Source organism: Petaurus breviceps, unplaced genomic scaffold, assembly GCF_028583685.1.
Source record: "Petaurus breviceps papuanus isolate PSGF00001 unplaced genomic scaffold, PetGlider_PUasm1.0 208, whole genome shotgun sequence".
Taxonomy (NCBI): Eukaryota; Metazoa; Chordata; class Mammalia; order Diprotodontia; family Petauridae; genus Petaurus; species Petaurus breviceps.
This window is the reverse complement of record NW_027185852.1, coordinates 28,749,878-28,776,006: the sequence shown is the minus strand read 5'-3', so window position 1 is coordinate 28,776,006 and position 26,129 is coordinate 28,749,878. Positions and strand designations below refer to the sequence as shown.

The window sequence follows — 26,129 nt, the reverse complement described above, 5'->3', positions numbered from 1 at the left end:
ACAGTTAGTAAGTGGCAGACACTGGCCCTGGAGTCAGGAGGACCTGAGTTCAAATCTGGCTTCAGACACTTAACACAAAAACTAGCTGTGTGACCTTGGGCAAGTCACTTAACCCCAATTGCCCTCCAAAAAGCAAAAAAAAAAAAAAAGACTCGGGGCGGCTAGGTGGTACAGTGAATACAGCAGTGGCCTTGGAGTCAGGAGAACCTGTGTTCAAACCTGGCCTCAGACACTTAACACAAAACTAGCTGTGTGACCTTGGGCAAGTCACTTAACCCCAATTGCCCTACCTTCCCTCCTCCAAAAAGAAAAAAAAAAGTAAGTGGCAGAGCCAGGATTCAAGCCAAGATCCCCTTACTCCAAATGTAGTTCCCTTCCACTCTGACATGCTGCCCCTCGTATTTTAGAACTCATATAGTCAAGTCATTTTGCAGATGAAGAAACCGAAACCCAAAGAGGAAGTAGGATTACAAAGGTAATGAATGACAAAGTCAGGATTTGAACAACCCAGACCCTTCTGTTGCCAACCTTACACTCTTTCTTTACACCGCTGTGATTGAGTCTAGGGCCTTCTTATTTAGCCATTTTGAAAAATGTCATGGACCCCTTAGGCATGCTGTCCAGTGAAGTCTATGGTCCCCTCCTCAGAAGAATGGTTTTTTTTTAAAGATTCACCATTGAAAGAAATGCCATATATTCATTCAGAAGTTGATGAAAATAAAGGTATGTTTTTCCCATTCAAAGTTTAAGGGTCCCTGAAATCTATCTTCAGAGTCCTTTTTTTTTTCTTTTTTTTTTAAGCAATCGGGGTTAAGTAACTTGCTCAAGGTTACACGGCCAGTTATTTCTGAGTGTGGTGCTGAGCGTCTGAGCCCGGGATTCGATCTCCAGGTCTATCTCAACACTGGAGCCGGTGCTCTTACTTGCTGTGCTACCTGGCCGCCCCCAGACTCCTTCTTAAGACACTCTGATCTCCATCAACTCTTTTATTTTATAGGTAAGTATACCCAAGACCCAGGGAGGGAAAGAGCCTTGCCCAGAATCTCACAGATGCCAGGTAGCAGAGTCACAATATAAATGAAGGTTCTCTGCTTCCGAATCTTAGGGTCTTTTCATTTCTCCAGGTTATTTCAAAAAGTGAAAAAGGGAAGGGAAGACTTTCTAAATGTTGGGGACACCAAAGACACAGAGCCTGGAGAGCATGGCCAGGGCCATCCCATGTCACCCATGGCCATCTTACTTTGGGGCATATGGAATCAGACCCTGGAGGTTTAAAGGGTGGTCTTCAGGGCTCATCTAATCCAACTCCTTCATTTCACAGAGTTAGACTCTGACACCTAGAGAGGGAAAGGGATGGGCCAAGGTCTCACAGTGAGCTAGTTGGAAAGTTGACTGTAGACTAAATGGAGGACCAGGGAGGGGAAAATAGTGAGACACTTATTGGACTGTGCTCTATGCACAACTCAGAATCCCCTTGCCATCCCCACCCTAACCCCAAGTTAGTCTTAGCAGTTCAGGAGTCTGTTTCACAGACTTATTCCCTGCCATGCTGAAAAGTCAGCCAGGCAAAGAAGTCTTTGTGTAAGAGGTGGGTTTGAGTTGGACTTTGAAGAAGGAGCCCAGTCTGGGCCAAGGGCAGCGATACTTCTTTCTGTAGCTGATGGCCTGGAGAGACCACTGAATCACAGGCTTGGAAGAGACTTCATTTGACAGATGAGGAAAATTAAGGTTAGAGAGGGGAAGTCACACAGTCAGTATGCGGAAGAAATTATTGGTCAGTGTCCTCCCCATTTCACTAAGTCCCCTGAATCTTCTGACTTTTGGACTAGTGTCTTGTGTTTATATGTGAGAAAAGTCAGGAAGAAATCAGCTTGGTGGGTTTCAAAAGAAACCATAATACAGCTTAAAACTGATAATTTCCCCGTCTTTAAAAATGAAACTAGATAGTATAGAGAAAAAGAGACAGACTTTTTGTTCTCTAATTTTTAAAACATTTTTATTTAAAGTTTTGAATTCCAAATTTTCCCTTCCTTCCCCTCCCTCCCCTCCTCCCTCCCTGAGATGGTAAGCAATCAGATATAGGCTATGTATGTGCAATTATGTAAAACATTTCCATATTAGTCATTTTGTACAAGAAGACTTGAATAAAAGAAAAAATGAAAGAAAGTGAAAATAGCATGTCTCAGTCTGTATTCGATCAATATCAGTTCTTTCTCTGCGGGTGGATAATATGCTTCACCATTAGTCCTTTGGAATTGTCTTGGATCTTTGCATTGCTGAGAATAGTGAAGTCATTTGCAGTTCATCAAACAATATTGCTGCTATTGTGTACAGTATTGTCCTGGCTCTGTTCATTTCATTATGCAGTTCATGTAAGTTTTTCTGCGTTTTTTTTTCTGAAATCATCCTGCTTGTCATTTCTTAGATCAAAATAATATTCCATTACAATAATACACCACAGCTTGTTTAGCCATTCTCGAACTGATGGACATCCCTTTGATTTCTAATTCTTAGCCACCACAAAAAGAGCCGCCATTAATGCTTTTGTACAAATAGGTTCTTTTCCCCTTTTTTTTGGATGTCTTTGACCTCACAATAGTATTGCTGGATCAAAGGGTATGCACAATTTTACAGCCCTTTGGGCATAGTTCCAAATTGCTCTCCAGAATGGTTGGATCAGCTCCCAACTCCACCAACAATGCCTTAGTGTTGAAGTTTTCCCACATCCCCTCCAACATCCAACATTTTCCTTTTTTGTTATATTAGCTACTCTGATAGGTGTGAGGTGGTATCAAAAGAGATGGTCTTAAAAGCAATCAGACTGTGACTCTGACAAAGAAATAAGGTAAGGGGTTTGCAAAAAGTAATGCAGGTGCAGCCTGTTTAGAGTCACAGGTGTAGAGCATGGAGACGTGGCATGATGGAGTTCACCTCCTGCTGCCTGCCTGGTGTCTGTGGCTTCCAGCCTTCCCTTCCCAGCTCCGTGTGACTTTGGGGAAGTCTCCAGTCCTGCAGGACCTAGACTGTCCTGCCACCAGTCGCCAGTGCTCAGAAGAGGTTGGGCTGAACACCACCATGTGCAGCTGCTCTGTGGTGCTGGGGAGTCAGCTGTGAGATGACCTCCCCTCACTTTAGAGGTGTCCCATAATATTTCTAGTAGCTCTTCTTTTGCTCTGGTGATCACTGTGATTGTCTGGGATTTTGGATTATTCAGCTGTGCTCCTGTCCCAGTGGTACAGCCTGGGGAAACCCAGACAGCCAGATTGGGGAGGGTTGGAAGAGATGGGGGAGATCTCCATTCCTTTCCTCTCCACCGGGTGATGCATCCCCAAGCAGAAAGGGGTGGGTTTGACCAGGCAGTATCCAGTCTGAGGTCCCTCAGCCCTCTTCTGTCCCTCGGCTCCCACCAGGATTGCCCCCTCCAGGTTTCAGCTTCTCCAGGGTCCGGCTCACAGTAGAGAGGCTGGTAGGCATATGACTCCTTATTCCTTGGAAGGGGTGGGGGAAATGGGACTATTGTTAAAGACAGAAGACAGACTCTGGGGGATAACAGGAGGAGAGATATCCTGGTCATGCAGGTGGATTCTGGGTCATCCCTCTTTCAGAGTCATGTGGATGGAGTTAATGACTTCAGGGTGAAGAGAGAAGGGGGAGTTGGCATTTAAGCCTTAAGGAGGCAGGGCTCGGTGAGGGTAGCAGGTCTACAGATGCCCCCCACATCCAAAATACCTTGCATTTATTTGGGATTTATCTGGAATGCACAAATATGTGTACACATTGTCTTTCCTCGCACCTAATGGAATGTAAGTTCCTTGAAGGCAAGAGTTAATTAATTTTTGCCTTTGCACCTCCAGTGTTTAGCAGAGCGGCTGTAGGTACTTAATAAATGCTAGTTGTAGCTTGGTTGGTTGATTAACTATAGGAGGGAGGGTAGGAGGAGGCAGAATCCCAAATTCCCAGCTAGAGGAGATATTAGAGGCATCTAACCTGACCTGTATCTGCTCAAGAGTCCCCCCTCACAACATCCCTGCCAAGTGGCCAGTCTGTCTCCACTTGGAATCTTCTGGCCATAGGTCCTGCCTATGGTGGGGACTGGGACCAGGTGGGGAGGCTAGTGAGGCAGGCAGGCTGTGGGGTCCCTCACACCTACCTTCACTCTTCCCTCCACCACTGGAGGCCCCTTCCTCTCCACTGCTCCCAGGCTGGGGGTGGATCCTTAGATTCCCTGCAGGGGGAGAGGTGATTTCAATTTGGATAAGATAACTTGTCCACAGAATCCCTGACCTTGGTTCCCTGGTCCCGATTGAGAGGGGAAGCTCTTCATGTCTGACTCCCACCCTTCCTGTTGTCCCCTAGCTTGACTTGTCTTTGGATCCCAATTGTTCATGCTTCCCTACAAGCGGCTGGATGTATATTTTGTACTGACTTACCTGTACACATATTGAACCCCTCCTCCCAACAGAAAGGAAGACTTTGATGGCAGGTTTGGTTTTGTCTTTGTCCCTAACACATAGTAGAGGGCTGGGCACATTCTGGGGGTTGAGATTTGTGACTTCATCAGGGACAAAATTCCCAAATGAGCCTCCTTCCCTGAATCTCATGGTCTTAGAGAGATGCCTGAGACTACTGAAACCTTAAATGACCTGAACAGGGTTATCCTGCCAGTATGTGTCAGGGATGTGACTTGAATCTGGGTCTTTCCAGCTATGAGACTGGTTCTATATTCACTACCCCACAATGTTCCCCATCTGGTGACCTGCAGATCCCCCCCTCCCCAGTTCTTAGCACAGTGCCTGGCATTTGCAAATCTATCTTGAGTGAATGGCACATAGGTACCACAAGTAGGTGGCACTGTGGATAGAGCGCTGGACCCGGAGTCAGGAAGATCTGAATTCAAATTTAGCCTTAGACACTTCCTAGCTACGTGACCCTGGGAAGTCACTTAACCTCTGTCTGCTTCAGTTTCTTGATCTGTAAAAATGAGCAGAGTAATAGCACCTACCTCCCAGAGCTGCTGTGAAAATAAAATGAGATAATATTTGTAAGAACACTTTGCAAACTTTGCTGTCCTGCATAAATGCTAGCTCTTTGTTTTGATATTTTTAGTCCTCTCCAGTTTTCTTGTGGAGAGGTGAGGAGGGATCAAGGACAGCAAGAGATGGGTCCTAGAAGGGAGGATGCAAGACTAGGAGAAGCTGGGCTGGGTTGGACGTGGGGGTGGGGGCAGAGGGGAGGGAAATGGTTTTTTTCTAAATCTAGCAGGATGTAAATCCTCGAAGGCATGGCTGTTGTCATAGCAACATTTAAACACATCTGTGAAGGCTTCAAACACACACAGATGCAAACACACAGGCGGCCTCACACACACACACACACACACACACACACACTGTCAACAGCCACCCAAGCTCCTAAGTGCTCTTAGTTCTCAGGGAAGTAAGGGCTACAGGTAGTATGATATTTCTTTTGCAGATGAGGCAGCTGAGGCCCCAGGGGTTAAGGGACATCCCCAGCTAGTGATTACCCAGTTAGGAAATGCTGGAGTTGGGTTCAAACCCAGGCTCCTGGCTCGGGGTCAGGAGTAACCACCACCATCGCCTCCCAGTCACACAATCTCATATAATCATCCAGTGTCACGTATCAGCACATGCCCCATCTCCCTTCTCCCCTCCCCCAGCCACCAGGTGGTCAGGTCACACTTACCCAGGGAAGGCAGGAATCGATCCAGGTTGAACCGAGAGTTCAGAAAGGGATAAGCCAGGATGAAGAGCCCTGGGCATGAGGGAGAAAAGTGAGGTGAGGAAACTGAGGCAGTCAGAATGTGAATCCACACCCTCTGACTCCAGAGCAAAGGCGTGTGTGAACTGCGGGCTCTGGGGAGTCAGGGAGAAGATAGAGACTCCAGATCTGGAGGTGTGGAGATGGACTCGGGTGTCCAAGATGGGCAAACAGCTGAAGGAATAAATGGGAGTCCCTGAGGGGGGTGGGAGTGGAAGGCAGAGAATTCAGGTCTCTCCTGCCTGTGAGCTCAGGGTGCCCCTTGTACCACCACCCTGACTATCCTGGTCCTGTGCTCTCTGTCTCTGAGCCCTCTGCCTCCCACAAGCATGGACCTGGGTCTTCCTCCTTCAGAATCCCTTGCTGATGGCTCTGGGCTCCACAGTCCTGATGTGGAACCTCATGCTTTAACAGTGGATTTTGTAAATTTAGAAATTATTTATGAAGCATTTAACTTTAAGCAGAGCAAGATCCTTGTACCAGAGCTTGAGTAAATGAATGGGGCCCCACAACTCCTTGGATATTCCTTGTCGGGGATCTCCCTCTCTGATTACACCGGGAGCATTGGCATGGGTTATAGAAGATCAGAATGGAAGAGGTCTTTGAGACCATTGAGTCTGGCCCTGAGGCTTTGTAGAGGGGAAGCCCAAAACCCCAGTGGGAGCCACACCTCGGATCTCTTCTCCTCCTATGTCTCTCCCAATGCAGGGTTTGGCACATGTATGGGCACATGGGCGGTGGGGGAAGGTGTACAAAGACTTGCTGACAGATGGATGGATTGCCAATATTCCCTGTGATTGTCAGGAGGGAGGGTCCTCAAAGCCCTCCCAGGGTAAAGTTCTCACCCTAAACTCATGGGGTGACTGGATCTGGGGCTGGGACCAGATTGGGGCTTTCTGTTTGTGTCACCAAACACGAAGGCTTCCAATGAGGCACTATCAGTGCTGAGCTTTGTGTCCAGGTTTGGGACCCCATTTTAGGAAGGACACTGGCAGGCTGGACCTTGTCCAGTAGAGAGCAGGGCGGATGGTAAAGGTCCTTTAGTACAAGTCAAAAGAGGATGATATGAAGGGACTGGAGGTGTTTGGGCTGGAGAAGAGAAGGCTTGAAATGAAGCCACTCCATAAGAGCTGTGTTCAGCTATCTGAAGGCTGTCACTTGGAAGACAGATGAGGCTCATTGGGCTTGGTCCCAAAGGGCAGCATGAGGAACAGTGGAGGGAAGTTACAGAGGGGCCAGCTTCACTGTGGTGGCAGGAAGAACTCCCTGATAGTTTGTGTAGACTGCCTAGGAGGTAGTGAGCCTTCTGGCTTTGGAGGTGTTCAAACACAGCCTGGAGGGACCTCGATCTAGGAATGTGCACAGAGGATTCCTACCCTAGGAGGTTGGGCTGAGGTGCCTCAGGGGGTCCCTTCTGACTTCAGGGAGATGGTCTTCCTGGTGGGGGGCAAGGAAGAGTTTGGGGGTTCTCTGTCATGGGTCCTTTCCTCAGGATGTGGAGCTAAGTCCCCTCCTGGCTCCTGCAGGATGGCAGCTTCCCTCCCTGCGTCCCTTAGCCCGAGGCTCTGCACCTGAGAGATGGAGGCTGAGATAAGGTGAGGTAAACTTGAGACGGGCTATCCTATTTCCTTCTGGGTCAGGAGAATGAGGCCACCATGATATTCAACACCTGTGAAGCCAGCCCCACCTCCCCCCCCACCCCATCCCCGGTCCCTTCTTCTCTTCCCCCAGAGCTGGGTCACGTACTCACCTGGGAGCCTGGGGACTGGATTCTACTTTCTATGCCAAGAAAAACCCACCAGTTTGGATCCCACTGCCCTTTCTTTCCCCTGCACAAATAATGGTGAGGAATGGACATCTAGGGAAACCCAGAAACTCCAAAGCCCCTCTCACAAGTGGGCCCCTTGCCTAGCCTCCACTCGAAGACCCCCAGTGATGGGTGGGGGGGCCTCTCAGTTCTGCTTGGCAGGAAGTTCTTCCTGACATCTGGTTCAAAACTGCTATCTGTGCTTCTATCGCTCCCTCTGGCCTCCACCCCAGTTCCCTCACCCTTCTGGCTGCTCTCAGACCCCTGCCCCTCAAACACTGAAGAGCACCAGGCAGCTGTTTGGGGCTGAGGAGGACAGGGATGAATGGGCTCCCCCTTTCTCTGCCTATATGTACCCACTATACCACTGACCTCCAAGGATGGCAGGGAAGAGGTCGGGGGTTACTCTCCTGCCTTCATTGGGAGCAGCAAGTACTGGTCCAAGGTGCACTGCTGCCTGGAGGAGGAAGGTTACTAAGAGTGATAATACAAGGCCCTTTGCTCTCAGCATCCTTGGGAAAGAGACAGAGAAAACACACTCCCATTGCACAAAGGGGAAAACTGAGGCCCAGGAGGGTAAGGGCTTTCTCTAAGATCATGCGTCTGATAAGTGTTGGAGTCAGTCCTAGTCCAGGGCTGGGTCTAGTGAATCACGCAACCTCAGTCCCATACCCACTCTTTCCTGTTTTTCTCTTATAAACCTACCTTCTTCGTCATTTCCTCTCTTTAATTTAGAAGCTCTGACTCTAGGAACTGGTCCCAGCCTGGGAAGGGAGAATGAGGGATGAGGGGGTGATTGAATCTTCAGGGAGGATTAGACAGTCTGGTGAGTGGGGCGACAGGCACCTCATCTGTAAAAGGTGGTGTTGTACCTCTGTAGCCAGGAAGTGGGGTTCGGGATGGAGATGTGCATGGTGCAGTGAGGGGAGCCGGTGCCTGGCTCCCCCTCCTTCTCTTAAGGAACTTTCCCAGCCATCTTTTCTCCAGCAGGCTCTCTTCATTTTCTCCTCTCCTCCCACCCACCTGAGCCCCCTCCCCGAATTACTCTACTGCCCACTGGGTCAGCTTACCTTGTCCCCCTCCCTCCCATCCCAGGATCTCTGCACTCACCCAGACCTGCAGCTCCGATGAAGATGCCCCCCACAGCTGCTGCCGCAGATGAAACAGACACTCCAATAATGATGCTGCCTGCCAGCAGGCCCAGGGCAGCACAGGCCAGCTGCAGGCATCGCAAGTCCCGGCCACTGATGGGGACATCCATGAAGGGCTGACCTGGGGCCTGGGTACGAGCTCCCACTGGCTCTCAGCTGCAGCAGTCCAGACCCTGCCTCGTCCTTAGAACCTGGGCAACTCCTCCAACCTGTGGCTAGACTCCAGCAGGCTCATCAGCATCCTGGCTTACCTGCACTACTGGCTAGGCACTGTCCCAGACTCATCCCCCCTTTTCCCCCCTGTGCCTTTTCAAGTGCCAGATCCTTCTTTGCCTCTAATCTCAACCCCCCTTTTAGAAGGTTCCCTTTGGATAGGGTTGCTATCCAGGTACGATTGAGGCAGGATTTCTGCTTGGGCCTTGGAAGGTTGGGAGGACCATGTCTCACCCTGCTTCAAGCTGCCCACTGCCTACCTACTTCAGGGAGCTCAGGAACAGCTCCCCCCACCCCCACATCTTGCATCTGCTTAATGCTCCTTCCAGGGTGACTGCCTGGGGACCCTGTGATCCCACATGGGGAGGGGTGAAACACAGAGACCAAAAGGGCTCAGGTTCTTCAGGAGATAAAGGCAGGGGTTGCATTATGAATAAGGCTAAAGCAACATGATCTGGCGAGTGGTTTGGGATGGGCAGGGAGGCAGACAATGCCTGGGCAGGGTAGGTTGTTCCAAGAGGCTGCCACCATACCCTTGCTCAGACTGGGCAGTGGGGTGCAGAGCAAAGAGCCCAGTATTGGGAGAGGGAGGAGGTCAGAGGACCTGACTGCCACTTCTGAGCTGTGTGACAGTGGACAAGTGCCTTCCCTGTGCTGTGACCCAGTTTCCTTCACTGTAACATGGAGGGTTTAGATTCAGTGATTTTTAGAACCCTTTCAGTTCCGATATTTTTCCTATTAGTGTTCTAAGGTCCTTCCCAGCTTTTGCATTCTTTACTCTCTGCTCTAAGGTCTTCTAGCCATTTTCTGTTCTCTGTTCTAAGGCCCCTCCCAGCTCTGACGTTCCCTGTTCTAGGCTATAAATCTGATGATCTCCAGAGCCAATTGCCCCCTACTCGTAGGACTCCAGTGTCACCCACCAATTATTCCTTTACCTGAAACTCACTGTGGGTCTGGGTGGACTCTGACAGGTGACCATTGGCAGGTAGACGTGTGTGTGTGTGTGTGTGATAAGAATCTGCTTTCCCACGGTAAACCTGTCCATACCTTCTCTCAAGGGTCCGTCCATTGTCCTAGGCTCTTCCAGTCACAGCTTGGGAGCTACAGGGATCGCTCTGGTTTTACAGAAGAGGAAAGAGCAGTTTAGGAAGCGGGAGTAGCTTGGCCCAGGACCATGTGGGTACTGAGCAGCAGAGCTGGGCTCTGACCCCATCCTCAGAATCTAAACACCATACTCTTTTCCACCAGACCTCAGAAAACATGTACCTCTGATAGTCCTGGCGGACTCTGTTTGGGGGCTGCAGCTCCTCTGTGCAAAGCCTGCCTCGGTTGCACAGTCTGACAATTCAACCACTATTTACAAAGGGTTTATTATGTGTAGAACACAAGGTACCGAAGACGGTACCAAAGACCAAACAGTCCCTGACCTCAAGGAGCTTACAGTCTGTCAGCGGGTTATATTGGGCCTCTTGGGTATCACTGAGACATGACTGGATGAAACCCAAGTACTGTATGATGGCTCTGAATGGGCATACCTTATTCAAAAGAAACAGGAAGGGGAAAGGGAGGAGGGTAGAGTAGCGTTATGTAGTAAGAAGGCATATGCTCTTTCTTTGCTGATGATTCTCAGACCTAGTCATCCAGCCTGACCCTCTCTGCTGCCTTCCATACTCCCATCTCCAACTGCCTATTACATATCTTGAACTCAATGTTTCATAGATATCTGAAGTTCAACATGTTCAAAACCAAATTTAGCTTTCTTCCCAAACCATTCCCTTCTCCAAACTCCTCCATTACTAGTGAGGGTGTCAGCCTCCTCCCAGGCACCCAGACTCCTAACTGAGGCATCCTCCTCAACTCCTCCCTCTCACCACCTCCCCCATATCCAAGGGGGTTGTTTCTGCCTCTGTGACTTCTCTCTTATACACTCCCTTCTCTCCTCTGATGCTGAAAGAGGACCAAAATTATACCACTATGTTGGGGTCAATGGACAGAGTCTAACACTACCACCACCTTGGAGCAGGCACACATCACCTCCCTCCTGGACTCTTGCAGCAGCCTTCTTGTTAGTCCTTGCCCCAAGTCTGTCTGTCTGTCTCTGTCTCTCTCTGTGTCTCTCTGTCTCTCTCGCTATCTCTGTCTCTCTTTCTGTTGGTCTCTATCTCTGTTTTTCTCTTTCTGTCTCCATCTGTATCTGTCTGTCTTTCTCTCTGTCTCTATCTCTGTCTTTCCATCTCTGTCTTTCTCTATTTCTCTCCAGTTCTTTCTCCACTCAGCTGTCAAATTGATCTTTCTAAAGTGCAAGTCTGACCAAGTCACTATCTCCCCCCACCACATCCCTTTTCAGTAAACTTCAGTGGTTTCTTATCTCTAAGATAAAACACAAAATCCTCTGGCATTCAAAGACCTTCATTACTTGCCCCTCCCTTGTCTTTCCGGTCTTCTTTTTTTTTTATTATTATCTTTTTTAAGCAATTGGGGTTAAGTAACTTGCTCAAGGTTACATGGCCAGTTATTTCTGGGTGTGGTGCTGAGTGTCTGAGCCTGGAATTCGATCTCCAGGTCATCCCGACTCTGGGGCCGGTGCTCTTACTCACTGTGCTACCTGGCCTCCCCCATCTTTCCAGTCTTCTTACACCTTACATGCTCCCTCAACTATTCTTTAATTTAGTGACACTGACCATGCTGTCCCTCAAACAACCCACTCCATCTCCTGACTCCAAGCACGTACAAAATCCCTGGGGTGGGGGGTTCGTAATGGGCTCAAACTTAAATTACAATTTTATCAACAAGACAAATCAGTGTGCACTTATTAAGTGCCTGCTATGTGTTGGTCACTGTACTAAAGGCTGGGGGTGGGGAGCAAGGATTCCATAATCTAATGGTGAACATGTGACCAAAGGGTAATGCTCCACCATTGGCCCTGGGAGTCCTTCTGTACCTTTGTGGAGGCCTCATGGGGTTCTCCTTAGGCACAGATCTCTGATGGGCTCTCAGAAAAAGTCCCTTCTAGAGTCCAGAGTCCACATTTCTCTGTCAATAGGGATTATGATCCCAGAAGCCGCACCATCCTCAGGGGACCATTTTGCTGCTCCCTCCATCATCAGCCACCATGGCTCCATAGCATTCTGCAATAGACTCGAGTTGCCAAGGGGACCTATGATGGTTTTCCAGTCAGTTAGGTCCTCTCCACTCAAAATATTCAAGATCAGGAGAGAATAAGCACAAAAGAAATAGAGATATCACTCACCCAGAGACACATGTTATCAAGGCACATCTGTGTGGGGGTGTTAGCAGCTTTCTTCCCCTCCCTTCTGCCCCAAGAAGCACCAAGCAATCCTTCTCACTTAAAAACCCATCAGGGAAGAGCCTCAGAACCTTGTATGAGCACATTTAGCCCCCTCAGTCCTTCTGGATCCTCAGCCAACCAAAAAGCTCTTTGTTACCACATAGTACCACCCCATCAATAACCAGGCTAGAAGAAGGCTCACCAAGTCATGCTGGATCAGAACCAAAAAGGGATGTTCATTATAACCTACTAGGAAGAATAAATCTGAGCCCGCTAGGAGGCAGCTAGGTGACACAGTGCCCAGAACCCTGGACCTGGAGTCAGGAAAACCTGAGGTGAAATTCAGCCACAGATACTTACTAGCTGTGTGACCCTGGGCAATGAGTCAGTTAGCACTGCCAAAAATATTAATGTGATCTCGGCCTGTGTGAAGAGGGATGGAGCTTTTGGGAAGAGGGAAGGGAGGGTCCTACTGTCCTCATTAGACTTTGGCTAGACTACTGTGTTCAGTCAGTCAACAAGCATTTATGTGCCAAGCTTGAGAGACAACATGAAAATAACTATATCTAAAAGGGATACACAGTATGAATCTGGGCACCACAGTTTAAGAAGGTTGTTGATCACATGAAGAGTGTCCAGAGGACAGCCAGGATGGAGAGGGGCCTGGAATACCCAACATACAGGGATGGATGGAAGCATCAGGGGAGGATGTGAGCGCTAAAGATCTGCCCTAGCGAGTGGGGTGGAGGTCAGGCTTGTTTATCTGTTTTCAGATGCCCAGGAGCAATGCACGGATGAGTCAGGATCTGCATTGTTGTAGGGGACCTTCAAATGTTATGGATCTGTCTGAGTCTTATAGCAAGAAGTATCTGTCTAATAATGAGAGCCGTACCACAATGAAATGGGAGGGGGGGGCTTGAACGGGGCAGGGAACACCTCATAAAGTAGTGAGCTCCGCACCACTAGAAGTGTTCAAGCAGTCTAGACAACCCCCTGTCAAAGAGGTGGTAGGGGGTCTTCCTTCTGGGGCTATGAAGATGGACTGGGTGCCCTCTGAGGCCCCATCCAGCTCTGAGCGTCTATAATGGGAATGTGCACAGCCCTCCTCCCCTTGAAAATCCACCCTCTTCCTCCTGGGCCAGATATTCCTGGATAACAGAGGCCTTTGTTCCCAGATGTTCAAATCTCCAGCTTCAGTGCTAGAACGAGGTCTGATTACTCCTCTAATTAGGCAATAAATGACAGCCTGAGTCCCCAGGACTCAGAATTTATCCCCTGCTGATCTGTCACAGGAGGAGGCATCGGAATAATTGTGCATGAAAAACCCTTCTTATTTGCAGGCTCTGAGCAGAGACATACCCCACCCTACCATATGCACAGTACTGGGGGCTGTCTGTCTATGCCTGACGCCAAAGGAGCTTCACCATGACCCTCCCCTTCCTCCAACCCTCTCAGCAGACCAAGGACCTGAGCCTGGCCCTTGAACTTGGGACAGGCTGGAAACTCTCATCCCTGATCTCTGTACTGGCCCTGACTGAGACTAATTGGCAGGTAATTATGGGATGGCTGGTGATGCCAGGGCTCTGTGTGGCTGGGATTGGGGGCTCTGCATATGACCAAGGCACAGGGGCGTGGGATTGGGGATCAGTCTAATCGGGGCAAGGAGGAAGGCTGCCTGTGCCCAGGATCAGGGCTCAGAATGTGACCCGGGAAAGGTCTCAGTCTGTGGCTGGAAGGGGTGTGATTGGGGCTTAGTCTAAGGCCAGGAATATGGCTCCGAGTGAAAACACTTTTCTCTCTTGCCTCTCTCTCTTGCTTCTTCTTTCCGCCTAGAGCTATCACTCCCTGGGCTCCTCCTTGGGCTCCTAATCAATGCCAGACACAATGAGCTGCATTCACCAGAGAGCTGTTTTAAATTTCTTTCTTGTTTTCCTAGAACAGAAAAGAGAATGAGTCCCTTGCAAGAAACATCCTCTCACAAAGGCTATGGGGTTGAGAGCTGGGGTTGCCAAAATGCCTGAAAATCATAGTAGATAATGCAAACAGAGAGGCAGTCCTAAAATAGAGGTAGTAAGCTCCCTATCACTGGAAATCTCCAAATGCAGGCTAGATGATCCCTTCTCAGAGAAACTGTGGAGGCTCTGGGACTCTCAGAGGCTCTGGACGAGTCTGTTCACTGTCATATGATTTCCAAGGCAGACCTTGGCGCAGGCCCAAGGTGGTGGGGTCTCTGGTGCTATGGAACGCCAATAGTTTTCACTCTACTTGATCCTGCCAGTGGCCTTGGCAGGGAGGCAGGACCACCCTTTTACAGGGGTGGAAACTGAGGCCCAAAGAAGAGAAAGACTCTCCCAGAGTCACAAAATTACTAAGCACTTGAAAGGGAACTGATCCTGGGTCTGAGCTGAACTTTCTCCCCCACGCCTCCAGTCCAGTACACAAGCACTCACCAAACAAAGGGCTTCATGGTTATGCACACCACCATTATCTGTGCCCACACCTTCAACAGTTCCAGAAGGACAGAGGCTGAAACATCTCAACAGCTGTCACGTGTAGAAGGTGACTTGTTCGATGCAGGAGCCCCTGCCCTGCTAAGGGCAGAACCAGGAGAGTTTGGCAGGATGGAAGGAAAACCTTCAGGCCAGAGCTGTCCCAGAGTGAAGCAGGCTGCGTCTCCCTCCTTGGAGGCATCACAGTACCAGGGGAAGACTGCCTTTGGTGGCTCTGGGCTTCAATCTGCACAGCCTGGACTGGTCACAGCCTCTGTGGTCTCAAGCTGTCCCCCGAGGGGGTTAGATTGGCTGGTTTCCAAGATCCTTTCCAGCTTGGGGGCTATGATTCGACAGCCACTTGTTGAGGATGTTATAAAGGGGTCTTTCTCAGTAGAGGTGGAATTAGATCCCCCTTTGGCCTCTGCCCACACGGGGCATAGCATCAGAGCAGAAAGGTCAGAGCTGAGTGGGGGAAAGAGCAAAGGAGGAGCCCACTTGCTTAGAGACCTTCTAGCTCATTTTACAGATAGAGAAAATGAAGTTCAGGGAGGGAGAGGAAGGAAATTGACCAAGGGGGTATGAAAATCAGTGGAGTGCTCAGCCTGGCTGCCTCCCTGCCCATCTCCAACCAGTCCCGGAAGGTCTGGATTTCTGAATCTGGGAAAGAGGTGGGTGGGAATTGATGCAAAAGGCAAAGGGCAGAGAGGGTGGGGGACCAGCCCTTCAAGAAGCCTTATTCCTTTGGGTTAGAGATGAGAGCACAGCTGCTGGCGATTTGGGGTAAATGTGGGGAAGAAAGTCCCAGCATAAACAGGAGGGCTCTAGCTAAGGCACCTGCACAGCAGGGAGGGTGGAGGTGTTCACGGTGCAGCAGAGAGGGGTGGTTTTTGGAGTCCATTCCAGCTTTACTCATCTTCCCTGGGGCCAGAGAAGGTCTGGGAGCCAGGGAGGAGCTGTCCACCTCTTTAAGCCCCTGGGGAGGAGTGTGGGTGGGGAGACAAGGCTGGAGAGACTGAGGTCCATCTGATTTCCTTGAGAAGGGAGGGTTGGGGGTAGGCAACGTGATTAATCCTTGGCTCCCCAAAGGAATGAGCTGCTTCCTGGGGCCATGTGGAGGATGCTGACAGCCTGGCCTGGTTCTCAAGCTGGCTTCCAAGGCAACAAGCTGCCATGGTGATGGGGATGCTGGCCGGAGGAGGGGAGGCTGAGAAGATGCCCAAGGGGTGTGTGTGTGTGTGAGTGTGAGTGTGTGTGTGTGTGTGTGTGTGTGTGTGACAGTTCTCTCACCACCAGCCTGCATGGGGAGGAGATGGTGACACAAAAGAAAGGAGGGGGGGCTCGGAGGCAGGGGAAGGACTGTACTCGATGCCCGTTGCTGTTAGGAGCTGTCCCAGACTCTAATACAATGAGGGTCTGGAGGCTGCAATTCGATAATGCCCCTGCCTCCCTCCCTCCTCTGCCCAGGCAGGGCTCTACCCTTCAGAACAGTAAATGCTCCCAGAATCCCAGAGGCTTCTGATCTACTCCCAGCCTGAACAAGAACCTCTGCACCACTTTCCCAGCAGATGGGCCTCCAGTTTCTCTTGCAGATCTCCAAGGATGGGGAGCTCATTACCTTGCTATGTACTCTAAGGAGGTTTTTCTCGACAGCAAGCCTAAATTTACCATTTCTTGGCAACTTCCAATTATTTTCCTTGTGTCTGCCCTCTGGGCTCAAGCAGAATAAACCCCTTCCTTTTTCCACTTAATAGTTCTTCAAATATTTGAAGACAACCATCCTGTGTCCCAAGTCTTCTCTTCTCCAGGATAAACATCTTTTATTCCTTGAACTGATCCTCATAAGGCATGAATTTAAGGCCATTCCACACCCTGTTTGCCCTCCACTGTTCTCCAATTTATCAGGGTTCTTCCCAAGTGGTGCCCAGAACTGAATACAAGGTTCCAGATGTGGTCCGAGAAGACAGGAACATAGATGGATGGGCACCTGCCTCTCTGAATACTATTTAAGATCCCATTAGCCTGTCTGGCTGCTATGCAACACTATTGGTGCTTGTTGAGCTTGTGGTCCACTAAGACCTCCAGATCCCTTTAAGAACACCTGCTGTCTAACTGTGCTACTCCCATCTTTGTAGCTGGGGAAGCAATTTTTTTAACCCAAGTTTAAGACTTTATATTATTCCTTATCTAGGTTTACTTCTTTAATTTGGCCCAACGCTCTATCCTCTCTGCACTTTCTTGGAGTTCCACTGGCATCTAGTCTCATAGTTATCCCTGCCACCAGGGGCAGTTGGCACTGTGCCTAGAGCACTGGGCCTGGAGTCAAAAAGATCTGAGTCCAAATCTGGCTTCAGAGACTTACTAGCTGTGTGACCCTGGGTAAGTCACTTAACCTCTGCCCCAGTTTCCTCAACTATAAAATGGGGATAATACTAGCATTTCCCTCCCAGGGTTGTTGCGAGGATCAATGAGATAACTGTAAAAAGCTCTTAGCACGGTGCCTGGAGCCCAGTAGGTGCTATTCAATGCTGATTCCCTCCCCCTGTTAGCTCCGTGCAGCCTGCCAATCTGATGCGCGCCTTTTTCCAAAGAACTGATAGGAAGGTTGGCCAGAACAGAGACAAGCTCAGATCCCTGGGAGCTTAGAGCACCTCACCTGACAGAAGAGGACACTGAGGCCCAGAAAAGAGAGGTGACTTAGCAGCTGGCACTTACAGCGTCCTGCAAGGTTTGGAGAGTGATGTACATTAATTAGGAACTCTTTTGATCCTCACCAGAACCCTGGAAAGAGATGCTCATATTGTCCCCACTTTATAGATAGGGAAACTGAGGCTGAGAAGGTAAGCGGCTCGCCCTGGGCCATATAGGCAGTGAGTGTCTTAGGCCGGATTTGAATTGAGGTCTTCCCAGTTCCGGGCGCATTGGCCAATGCACTACCCAGCTCCCTGCAGTCACCCCAGAGTCAGGATAGGAATCCAGATCCTCTTATCCAGAACCACAGCTCTTCCCACTGCTCCACACTTGCTTCCCCCTTTGACAGTAGAGGAAACTAAGTCCCAGAGAGATTGGGTGAACTGGCCCAGGTCCCCTAGGGAGCCCCTGGTAAAGCAGGGACTGGAGCCCAGAGGTTCTGAGCCCCCTTCCGTTCCACTGCATTGCCTCTGGGAGAACAGGACTCTGGCTGGATGCTGAGTGACAAATCCTGAGCTGTTGGTGGGACCAGCCACCAGGCCCTTGCCAGTCAGCCTCAGAGACAGAGTTTTCCCCCTCATTCCTGATCTCAAGCCTCCCCTGTACAACTCCCCACTCAGCCCCTCTCTTGGGTCTCTAGAGAGGCTGCTTCCTGCATGGGGGGCTGGAGAGAGGGAGGGGTCCTCTCCATCTCCACCTCCCTCTCTGGTCCACTTGGAGGGTAGAGGGACTCCCCTCCCTCACAGAGTTTTCCAGATGGGGCCTTCCTTTCCCTATAGTCTGCAATGACTCATCAGGTCAGCCTGAGAAGCACCAGTGGGTGGAGACAATCATAGAAGTCCAAGAGCATCCCTTGGGAGGAGAAGGCAGACAGTGGGAGGCCCCTGGGTCAGAATCCTGGCTTGGCCGATGTGTGGTCTTGGGCAAGTACCTTTTCCTCTCAAGTCCCAGTTACCTCTTTTGTAAAACAATCCCATGACTCTTAGGTCTCACCATTTTAAATCCTGTGATCTTATGGGTTACGATTTGCTAGACCTCCTCAAGACCCTGAGGTAACCCCAGAGGCACCTCAAGCTTGGACAAGGAAAGGCACAGACACAGCCTCAGAGCTGGATGGGACGTCAGAGGCATCCAAGACCTGAGCAGGGGATCCCCCCCCACATCATCCCCAGCAGGTAGCCATGCTTGTTCTCCAGTGAAGGGGAGCTCGCTACCTCCTGAGGCAGCCCATTCCACTCTGGGAAAGCTCTTTTTATTAATGCAGTCTATACTGGCCTCTCTGCCACTAACTTTCACTCGCTGCTCATGGTTCTGCGCAATGCCCATTCCAGGAGAACTGAGCTGAAGGTAGCAATGACCACCTCCAAGGCTTCTCCAGGCTCAACATCTCCAGCTTCCATTCTCCGATGGCGTTTTCCTCGGTGTCCTCATGCTGACCGCCATCCTCTAGATATGTTGTTCAAGGTCCTCCAAGTCTGCATTCAATAGACATTTATTGCATACGTCTACTCTGGGTAGAGGACACTGAAGGGAACTAGGTCCCTGCCTTGAAGGAGCTTACATGCAGATGAACAGATAACAGACTCTGAAGCAGAAGGTTGGAAGTCCCACCAGAGGTAAGTGCAGATCTCCGATCACCTAGGACAGGAGCACTTGGGGCTGGAGGGGACCTCGGTCATCATGGCATCCAGGCCCTTCATTTTACAAGAAATGAGACTTCTGTGGGCAGAAGGCAACCTGTCCTCACCTCTAATATAACCCAACATCCGTGGTTATGGAATTTCCTTCTTCGTGGAGATGAATGCCCTACCTGTGTGGAAGGGGTGGATGGGAGCTGGTAAAAGCAGAGAAGCTTCAGCTTTCACCAATCCACCTGAAGGATTCTTTAGGGCCAGCCCCTTAGGGACCAGTCAAAGGTCAAGTCTTCTTTGAGTATCAAGTGGCTTGGGGTGTCCCTGGCACTTTGAGAGAGAATGTGGAAGAGGCCAACCCCACTTCAGGTTGCTGAAGGAAAAGACTCTGGAAAGAAGCCAGCATGAAAGGAACTGGAAGTTTCCATGATGTCCCTATTCTAGAGATGGTGGGGAGTCTCTCTTGGGTGAGATAAAGGACTCTCTCTTGGTTTGGGGGCAGCTAGATGGTGCAGTGGACAGACAACTGGGTGTAGAATCAGGAAGACATGAGCTCAAATTCAGCCTCAGACACTAGCTGTGTCATCCTGGGCAAGTCACTTCACCCTGTTTTCCTCAGTTTCCTCATCTGTAAAATGAACTGGAAGAGGAAATGGAAAACTACTCCAGTATCTCTGCCAAGAAAACCTCAGACGGGGTCACAGAGAGTGACCCTGTCTCACTCTGCATTGAATGGTACATATTCTCCCATGTATACCTCCTCTGATTTCTGCTTTGCTACCATTTGGATAAATGAGCTTCTGTGCTATTCACTATGTGTGTCCATTGTGGAACTGGTATTAGGTGGGAAAGGGATCAAGCCTTTGCTTATAGAGCTCGGGGTCCCCCTTCCCCCTAAAGTGGCAACATGATCAGATGTTAGATGGAGATGGATCATCACCCCTAGACTAACAATATGTGAGGAAGCAGATGGATGCACTTCTGGCTAGGTACCTTCTCTCTATGAGGACAGTAGGGTGGCCTCTGGCTTCAACCTCCTGCCTCCCTTCCTGGGAGGAATGAAAGTCCCCCTTGGAGAAGGTGGGGGGGAAGAGGTTAGCTATGTCGATTCTTTGCCCCTCAAGTCTCACCACACATGGGCTTCCCTGCACATGTGGGGCTCCCTGTTGCTCTACTCCCTTCAAGGCTCAGCTCAGGGGCCACCTCCTCTGTGAAGCCTTCCCTGATCCCCCCTCCCCAGCTGTTGGCATCCTCCCCTTCCTTAAATCACCTTGTATTTGCTGATCTGGACATCTTATCGCCCATCACCTCTCGGAACACACACCTAGAGTGAAATCAGGGCAGGGAAGGCTTTCCCATTGCCTAGCATGGGCATAGTTGTTTCATCATAAATTAAACTGGATGAAAATAAAGCCCAGAGGGAGGAAGAGATTTGCCCAGGGTCACATGGGAAGCAAGATTCTAAGTCCTTTGATCCCAAATGCCTCCTGTTCTGTCCATTGTCCCACCCTGCCTTCTCTAGTCTTGGAGAAGGAGACCCTTCAGCCACTGTCCAGTCTTTTCCCTTCTCCCCTAAGTACTTCCTACCCCCAGAAGCACTAGGCCCCAGCCCTGATTTTTAGACTGGACAGAGGAGGGAAGCATTCTTCAGGGGCTGGGACTTGGCCTCAGGAGAGCCCATTCTGGTCTTGGCTCTGGCTCCTTGGGTCTGTCCGGTCTCACTGGGCCCCCAATCTTTCCAAATGGGCAGTATACTTGGCAGGTGACAGATGTGAGGCGGAAGGAGATTCCTCGTTAGGGGCATCTATCCCTGGAATGTTCTGGGTGAAAGGGGAGGTCAGCCCCCTGTTCCCTAGCTCTAAGCAGAAGGGCAGACTCCCCTCCCAGACTGGGAAGTTTCTAGAGCTGCTCAAGTGCACTCAGCAACCACTTGGGGGTGGGGTGGAGGAAGGGGGAGCTGGGATTCCTCTTCAGGCACAACTAGATGCTTTCTGACATCTCTGCCAAAGGATTTTCGAAGCGACAGACTGGATTTGTGATTTCAGTGGTAGGGTGAGCTCCGAGGAGAGGTAAGCATCTTCAGAGACTGTGACTTGCCCAGGTTCACACAGCCTGCATATGTAAGAGGCAAGATCTGGGACCAGCTCTTTATCCACTCTACCATCCTGCCTACTAAGGATAGTGCATCCTAATTAACCTTTATGTTCCCTGGGTCCAGGAATCGGGTCTTCTCTTTCCTTTGCCTGCTCAAAGTATCTCCTTAATGTCCCACTCAACAACTCAACTCTTCTCAAACCCTTCAAAGACTTCCTATTTCCTCCAGAATAAGCTCCTGCCCCTGGTGTCCAAGGTCCCACAATTCAGCTCCGGTCTGCCTGCCCAGTCTGGTCTCATTCTGCCGCCCCTCACATCCTGGACTTCAGCCAATGCTCTCCCCACTCCGGCTTTTCCCTTTTGCCCCTCCTGTGGTCCATCTCCCACCTCCCTCCCAGGGGGTTTCAGCAGATCCCTTCCTTCAAGGCCCAGGCTCAGGTGCCTCCTTCCCTAGAAAGTCCTCTACCCAAGAGAAAACAATCTCTCCTTCCCGATTGCTTGTAGGAGTCCGCCTGGACCTGCTTTGCTGGGGCCTCTCTCTTTCTCTCTCATAACTAATCATGCCCATGGCCTCTCCAACCCCATCACACGTAAGCTCTTGGAGAGGAAGTTCTGTCTGTTCTATCTGCCTTGTCCCAGGACTCCCTCACACTAGCCTTTAACAACAAATATTCCTGGAATAATGGGTCCACACCCCTCTCAAGCCTATGTTCCCTCACTCATCCTGGGCAGAGGACCCAGCTCTGGACACTGACCTCATCAGAACTTCTGGTGTAAGAGGAGTCAGCTAGCCCTCAGACAGAGGCTGTATAAACAGCCAAGTGTCTTGGCGGATGGAGGACCACTGGACCTGGAGCCAGAGAGCCCTCGGTTCAGACCCCAGCTTTGCTCCTTACTGGGTGACCTCGGACTAGTTACTTTCTGGCTTGGAGCCTCAGTTTCCTTCTCTGTAAAAAGGATCTTCCAACTCTATATCATGGCCCTCACTTTCCTCATCTGTGAAAGAGATCACAGTGGGGAGAAGGGGCAGCTCTCTCCCTCCCAGAGTGGTCATGAGGTACAAATAATATAGTCATAAAGCCTTTGCTTTATTTAAGTCTAAAGTTACACTTAATATGTAAATTGACAACATATATTTTCCGTTGTCTATATAAATTCCAAGCCAAGGCAACAGGTATTTTTGTGTCAGGGACTGTGAAAAGCCCTGGATAGAAGGAAAAAGGAAGGCAGGTCTGTCTGTGCCCTCAAGGAACTTACATTCTAGTGGAGGAAAAAGCCACCAAGGTTGCCAAGGAGGGATTCATGGGTGATACATGCCCCAGGAGGTGGTAGAAGGCCCTGAGTAGATACTGGAACCCAACCGTGGGATGGAGGGCTTGGGGATGGAATGTGGCACCTTAGAGGCAAATCTCCTCACCCCCACTTCTCTACCAAGGGCAGGTATAAGCCCTGGGGCTGTGCTCAGGGAAAACACGGATAGCCAGGAAGGAGACTGGGATGATGAAGGGGCTGGTGATCGGAGGGCCAACTGAAGGAGGGAGTGGGGATGCTGAAGCATGAAGACTCAAGGGGAACAAGATGGCCATCTTCCATCACCCCAGGGTGTTTCACAGCAAGCAGGGGAAAGGGAAAGGGGCTTTGGAGGAATTTTCCCAGCAGTGGAGGTCTTGAAGCAGAGGCTGATGGGTGAGTTATTGGGGAAAGTAAGGAACAAATTCCTATTCATTTAATTAATATTTAATAAGAAGTCAAGTCCATGATATTTCCAGTCAGAAGCGGGGGGGGGGTGGGGGGGGGAAAGAAAAAAAGACAGACAGGGAGAGAGGAGAGAAAGAAACAGAGACAGACACAGAGACGGGCCCGAGGGCTACTCCCTGGCGCGGGTGGAGGGGGGGGGGGGGGGGGGGGGGGAGAGAAAGACAGAGAGACAGACAGGGAGAGAGGAGAGACAGAAACAGAGACAGACACAGAGACGGGGAGAGATGAGAGATAGAGAGAGAGGGAAGGAGGGGGAGGGGGGGAGAGAGAGAGAGAGACAGAGACAGAGAATCATGATCATGTGTGTGCACAATATGGTGTCCCCTACCTGCTTCTTATTAAAACAGGGATTCTTATTCCCCAAGCCTGGAATGCACTTCCTCAACTCTACTGCCTGAAATCCCTTCTCCCTCCAAGGGTGAGCTCAGGCAGGGCCTCCATGAAGCCCTCCCAGTTTGATCCCCTGGCTGCCCACTCCCCCCATCTCACCCCCACCTTGGATTACGCTTGGTCCTGTATAAATTGTATCCCCGAAGAGTGCAAGCACATGGAGGGCAGGGGCTGCGGCAGATTCCTCCTTCGGCTCCCCAGCTCGAGTCTAGGCCTTGCACAGACATGGCAGGCAGGTTCTTAACCATCTGTTGAACTGAACTAAAATTCAAGTTACCAAAGGGAGTGAAGCTGCCATGAAACATGATCTGCTCCTTCCCCAGCCCCTGCCCCCTCCCCTTGAAAGCACCAAGGACGATACTCCAACTATTCTAAAAATAATTTTATTAAGACTACAGCTCAAAACATCACCATCAGCGTACAAAAGTCTTAAATAGGCGTGTTCGTATTTCTTAATGCTAGGCATCCATACAGCACAATCTGTAACCATCCACTGGCACCTCTGCTGCCTCCTGGCCTGGCCCCCTCCAGCTCCACTCGCTTCAGGGATTCCACAAAGGGCTGGCTGATATCTTCCCAAATCAGACTTTAAACAGATTAGAGGAGGAAGAGGGGGAAGCTTCCCATAGCCCCCCAGGTCCTGGGAGGATAAACGAGCCTGACTCCAGGCTTCTTCTAGGGAGCGCCCGCAGGCCCTGGTGCAGTCTTCAAAAGCCCTCCATGTCAGGAGAGCTCAGCTAACACTTTTCTTCTTTTTAAATGGACTTTAGCAGCAAGTACAAATGAAGATGAGGCTGATGCATTAGGGACAGTTCCTTCATAGCAAGACAAGACCGATGCATTTCACGTGCTTGGGGACAGGCTGAAAACGGGAAGATGGATCTGATTTCTTGAACTGGAAAATCGGAACGCTGCCTCCTCTTCCGTTCCTGAGTCGTAGGTTGGTGCAGGGGAAGGAAGGGAGGGGGGGGCACCCGGCCCTCCCTGGGAGAAGGCGAGAAGGCTGGAGAGTGGCACAAGGGAACCATGCGTGCCACGGGTGGACGGAGCTGGGCGGGAGGGAGGAAGAGCCTGCTGCCAGGACAGCGGCGCCCACCTAAATACTTTTCAAACCTGACTCAGAGCAGCACTGGTGCCTGTATTGGATTCAGGAGCCAGATGAAATGACCCTATTAGTCAAAGTGACAAGTGACTGTTATCTTTTCCAATGACAACCTCCTTGGAGAAAGCTTCATTCTCAAGGCCCCCTGGGGAATAGCAGAATTACCAGAAGGGGGAGGCAGGGGGAGAAAGAGATGAATTGTGTTTGTGAGCAAGCTCCAGGCCGGAGCTGGGAAGATGCTGAGGGACAGATGGCCGGGTGGCGGAAGGGTGCTGGCCTCCCCACCTGGGAGCCCTGCCATCACAGGGCCTCCTGGGCAGGCTCGGGCTCTCCGTGGCGGCTGGCGTGTGCCTCGGCTCGCCGCCGCGCCAGGCGAGACTTGGAGGGGGGAGAGAGCCTCACGGAGCAGAGGCCTGCGCTCAGCGCCTCCTGGTCCTCCCCCAGCTCGTGCTCCTCGTGCTGCGACAGCTGGCGGTTCAGGGCGATGGCCTCGGCTGCAAACAGCGTCAGGTCTTTGGTGCTGCTGTTCCTAGGAGAGAGCCAGGACGGGGAGGGACGGCTCAGCCTGGTTCCGCTCCACTGGCCCTGGCCTTCCCCACCTCTGCTTCTGCATGTGGAGTACTGTGAGCAAACAGCTCAGCAGGGCAGGCGGCCTCCCAGGGAGCATGCTGGGAAGCAGCTTTGTGAGCTACCTTCAGGGCTGGCCTGGCCTCTGGAAGCTGCTAAGGCCCCTCCCCATCCAAGCAGCCTCCCAACCAAAGTGCCCACCACCTCTCCCCACTGTGTGTGGTCTCCCAGGATTAGAACCGAAGCTTCTCTCCCTGTGTCCTCAAGGATCTGCAGTGCTTGTACATAATAAACACTTAACCATTAAAAAAAAAAAATCTGTCCAGGTTAAGGGGCAGGATGGTTGGGAAGAACCCAGAGGCATTCTGGGCTCAATATGGGGAAAAGCCTGGGCTCCATAGGGGCAAGAGCCTGCTAAGGTGGAGGGAGCAACTGGACTTGACCCTGGCAGGGTGACCCTGGGCAGGTCCCTCCCTCCCCCAGCACTCCAGAAACGGGTGCAGCTTTGCTATACAAATCAGCAGGGGGTGGGGGTGGGGTGGACTGTCTAAACACACACAACTCTAAGGGGCTGGAGGCCCCTCCTCTGGAGTAAGGGGGGCAGTGGTTGGAAGGACAAGCCTCCCTGGGACTTACAAATCCTCCTGGGTTTGATGGAAAAATCAGTCTTGGATCCTAGAGTGCTACTGCCCCCTGAAACCTGCCTCCCAAGCCACTGGGGCTGTGGCCCCTGGGATTGCCCCGTAATCACTTATTTTGGTCTGAGCTTTGGGGTGAATCCCAGGATCTATCTTCACAGATTTATTGGCTTGGCTGCTGTCTCCCTGGGGGGCAGGTCAAGAGGCCCATCTGTGAACAGCGAATGTACAACCAAAGCAGGGGGGAGAATGGGACTGCCCCAAGGTCACTGGGGGAGGACGGGGATCAAGGACCCTCTGCAAGGGAAGAGTAGCATCTCCCCCAGGCTAAAGAGTCCTCGAGGACATGTTCAGCCTGGAACCCCATCACCTGGCCCCCAAGGATCCATCACCAGGGACCTGGGGCTGAGCTGTTACCCCGAGAAGTCAGCGGGGTTTGGTCAGAGAGAAGAGGGGAGAAGAGCCTGCCCAGGCTTGGGAGTCAAGTCAGATCAAGAAGCATTTAGGAAGCCCTACTACGCGCCAGGCACA

At 50.9% G+C, this 26,129-nt stretch overlaps 2 protein-coding genes and 1 long non-coding RNA gene across 8 annotated transcripts in view; 1 reads left to right on the top strand and 2 right to left on the bottom strand.

Annotated features, from left to right (window-relative positions):
* Window positions 1–2,004: 2,004 nt before the first annotated feature.
* On the bottom strand, window positions 2,005–8,846 carry LOC138165210 (kinocilin-like). The gene is made up of 4 exons (XM_069093330.1): window positions 8,696–8,846; window positions 5,704–5,772; window positions 4,151–4,225; window positions 2,005–3,488 (listed from the first exon to the last, which is right to left on the bottom strand). Exons 1-4 carry the CDS (start codon window positions 8,844–8,846, stop codon window positions 3,379–3,381), a joined length of 405 nt encoding a protein of 134 aa, XP_068949431.1. The 3' UTR covers window positions 2,005–3,378.
* Window positions 8,847–13,417: 4,571 nt separating this feature from the next.
* LOC138165378 (uncharacterized) lies at window positions 13,418–25,919 on the top strand. The gene is made up of 3 exons (XR_011169348.1): window positions 13,418–13,789; window positions 24,062–24,231; window positions 24,838–25,919. It is a non-coding gene; the product is annotated as an uncharacterized lncRNA (long non-coding RNA).
* LOC138165376 (MAP kinase-interacting serine/threonine-protein kinase 1) overlaps window positions 23,656–26,129 on the bottom strand; it is a 43,019-nt gene continuing 40,545 nt past the window's right edge. For 5 of the 6 annotated variants that reach the window (XM_069093647.1, XM_069093649.1, XM_069093648.1 and 2 more), the window contains one exon: window positions 23,656–24,922. In XM_069093647.1, coding sequence (XP_068949748.1) covers window positions 24,694–24,922 — 229 coding nt within the window. In that variant the 3' untranslated portion in view covers window positions 23,656–24,693. The remainder of the gene's footprint in view (window positions 24,923–26,129) is intronic. The other variant, XR_011169347.1, reaches the window with a different exon arrangement.

Bases quoted from the DNA above. Each gene is read 5' to 3' on its own strand.
- LOC138165210 (XM_069093330.1), bottom strand. From the start codon at position 8,846: ATGGATGTCCCCATCAGTGGCCGGGACTTGCGATGCCTGCAGCTGGCC. The intron at 5,773-8,695 runs GTGAGTGCAGAG...CCTCATGCCCAG, and splicing joins CATCGGAGCTGCAGGTCTGG to GGCTCTTCATCCTGGCTTAT. The intron at 4,226-5,703 runs GTAAGTGTGACC...CTCCCCCTGCAG, and splicing joins TCGATTCCTGCCTTCCCTGG to GGAATCTAAGGATCCACCCC.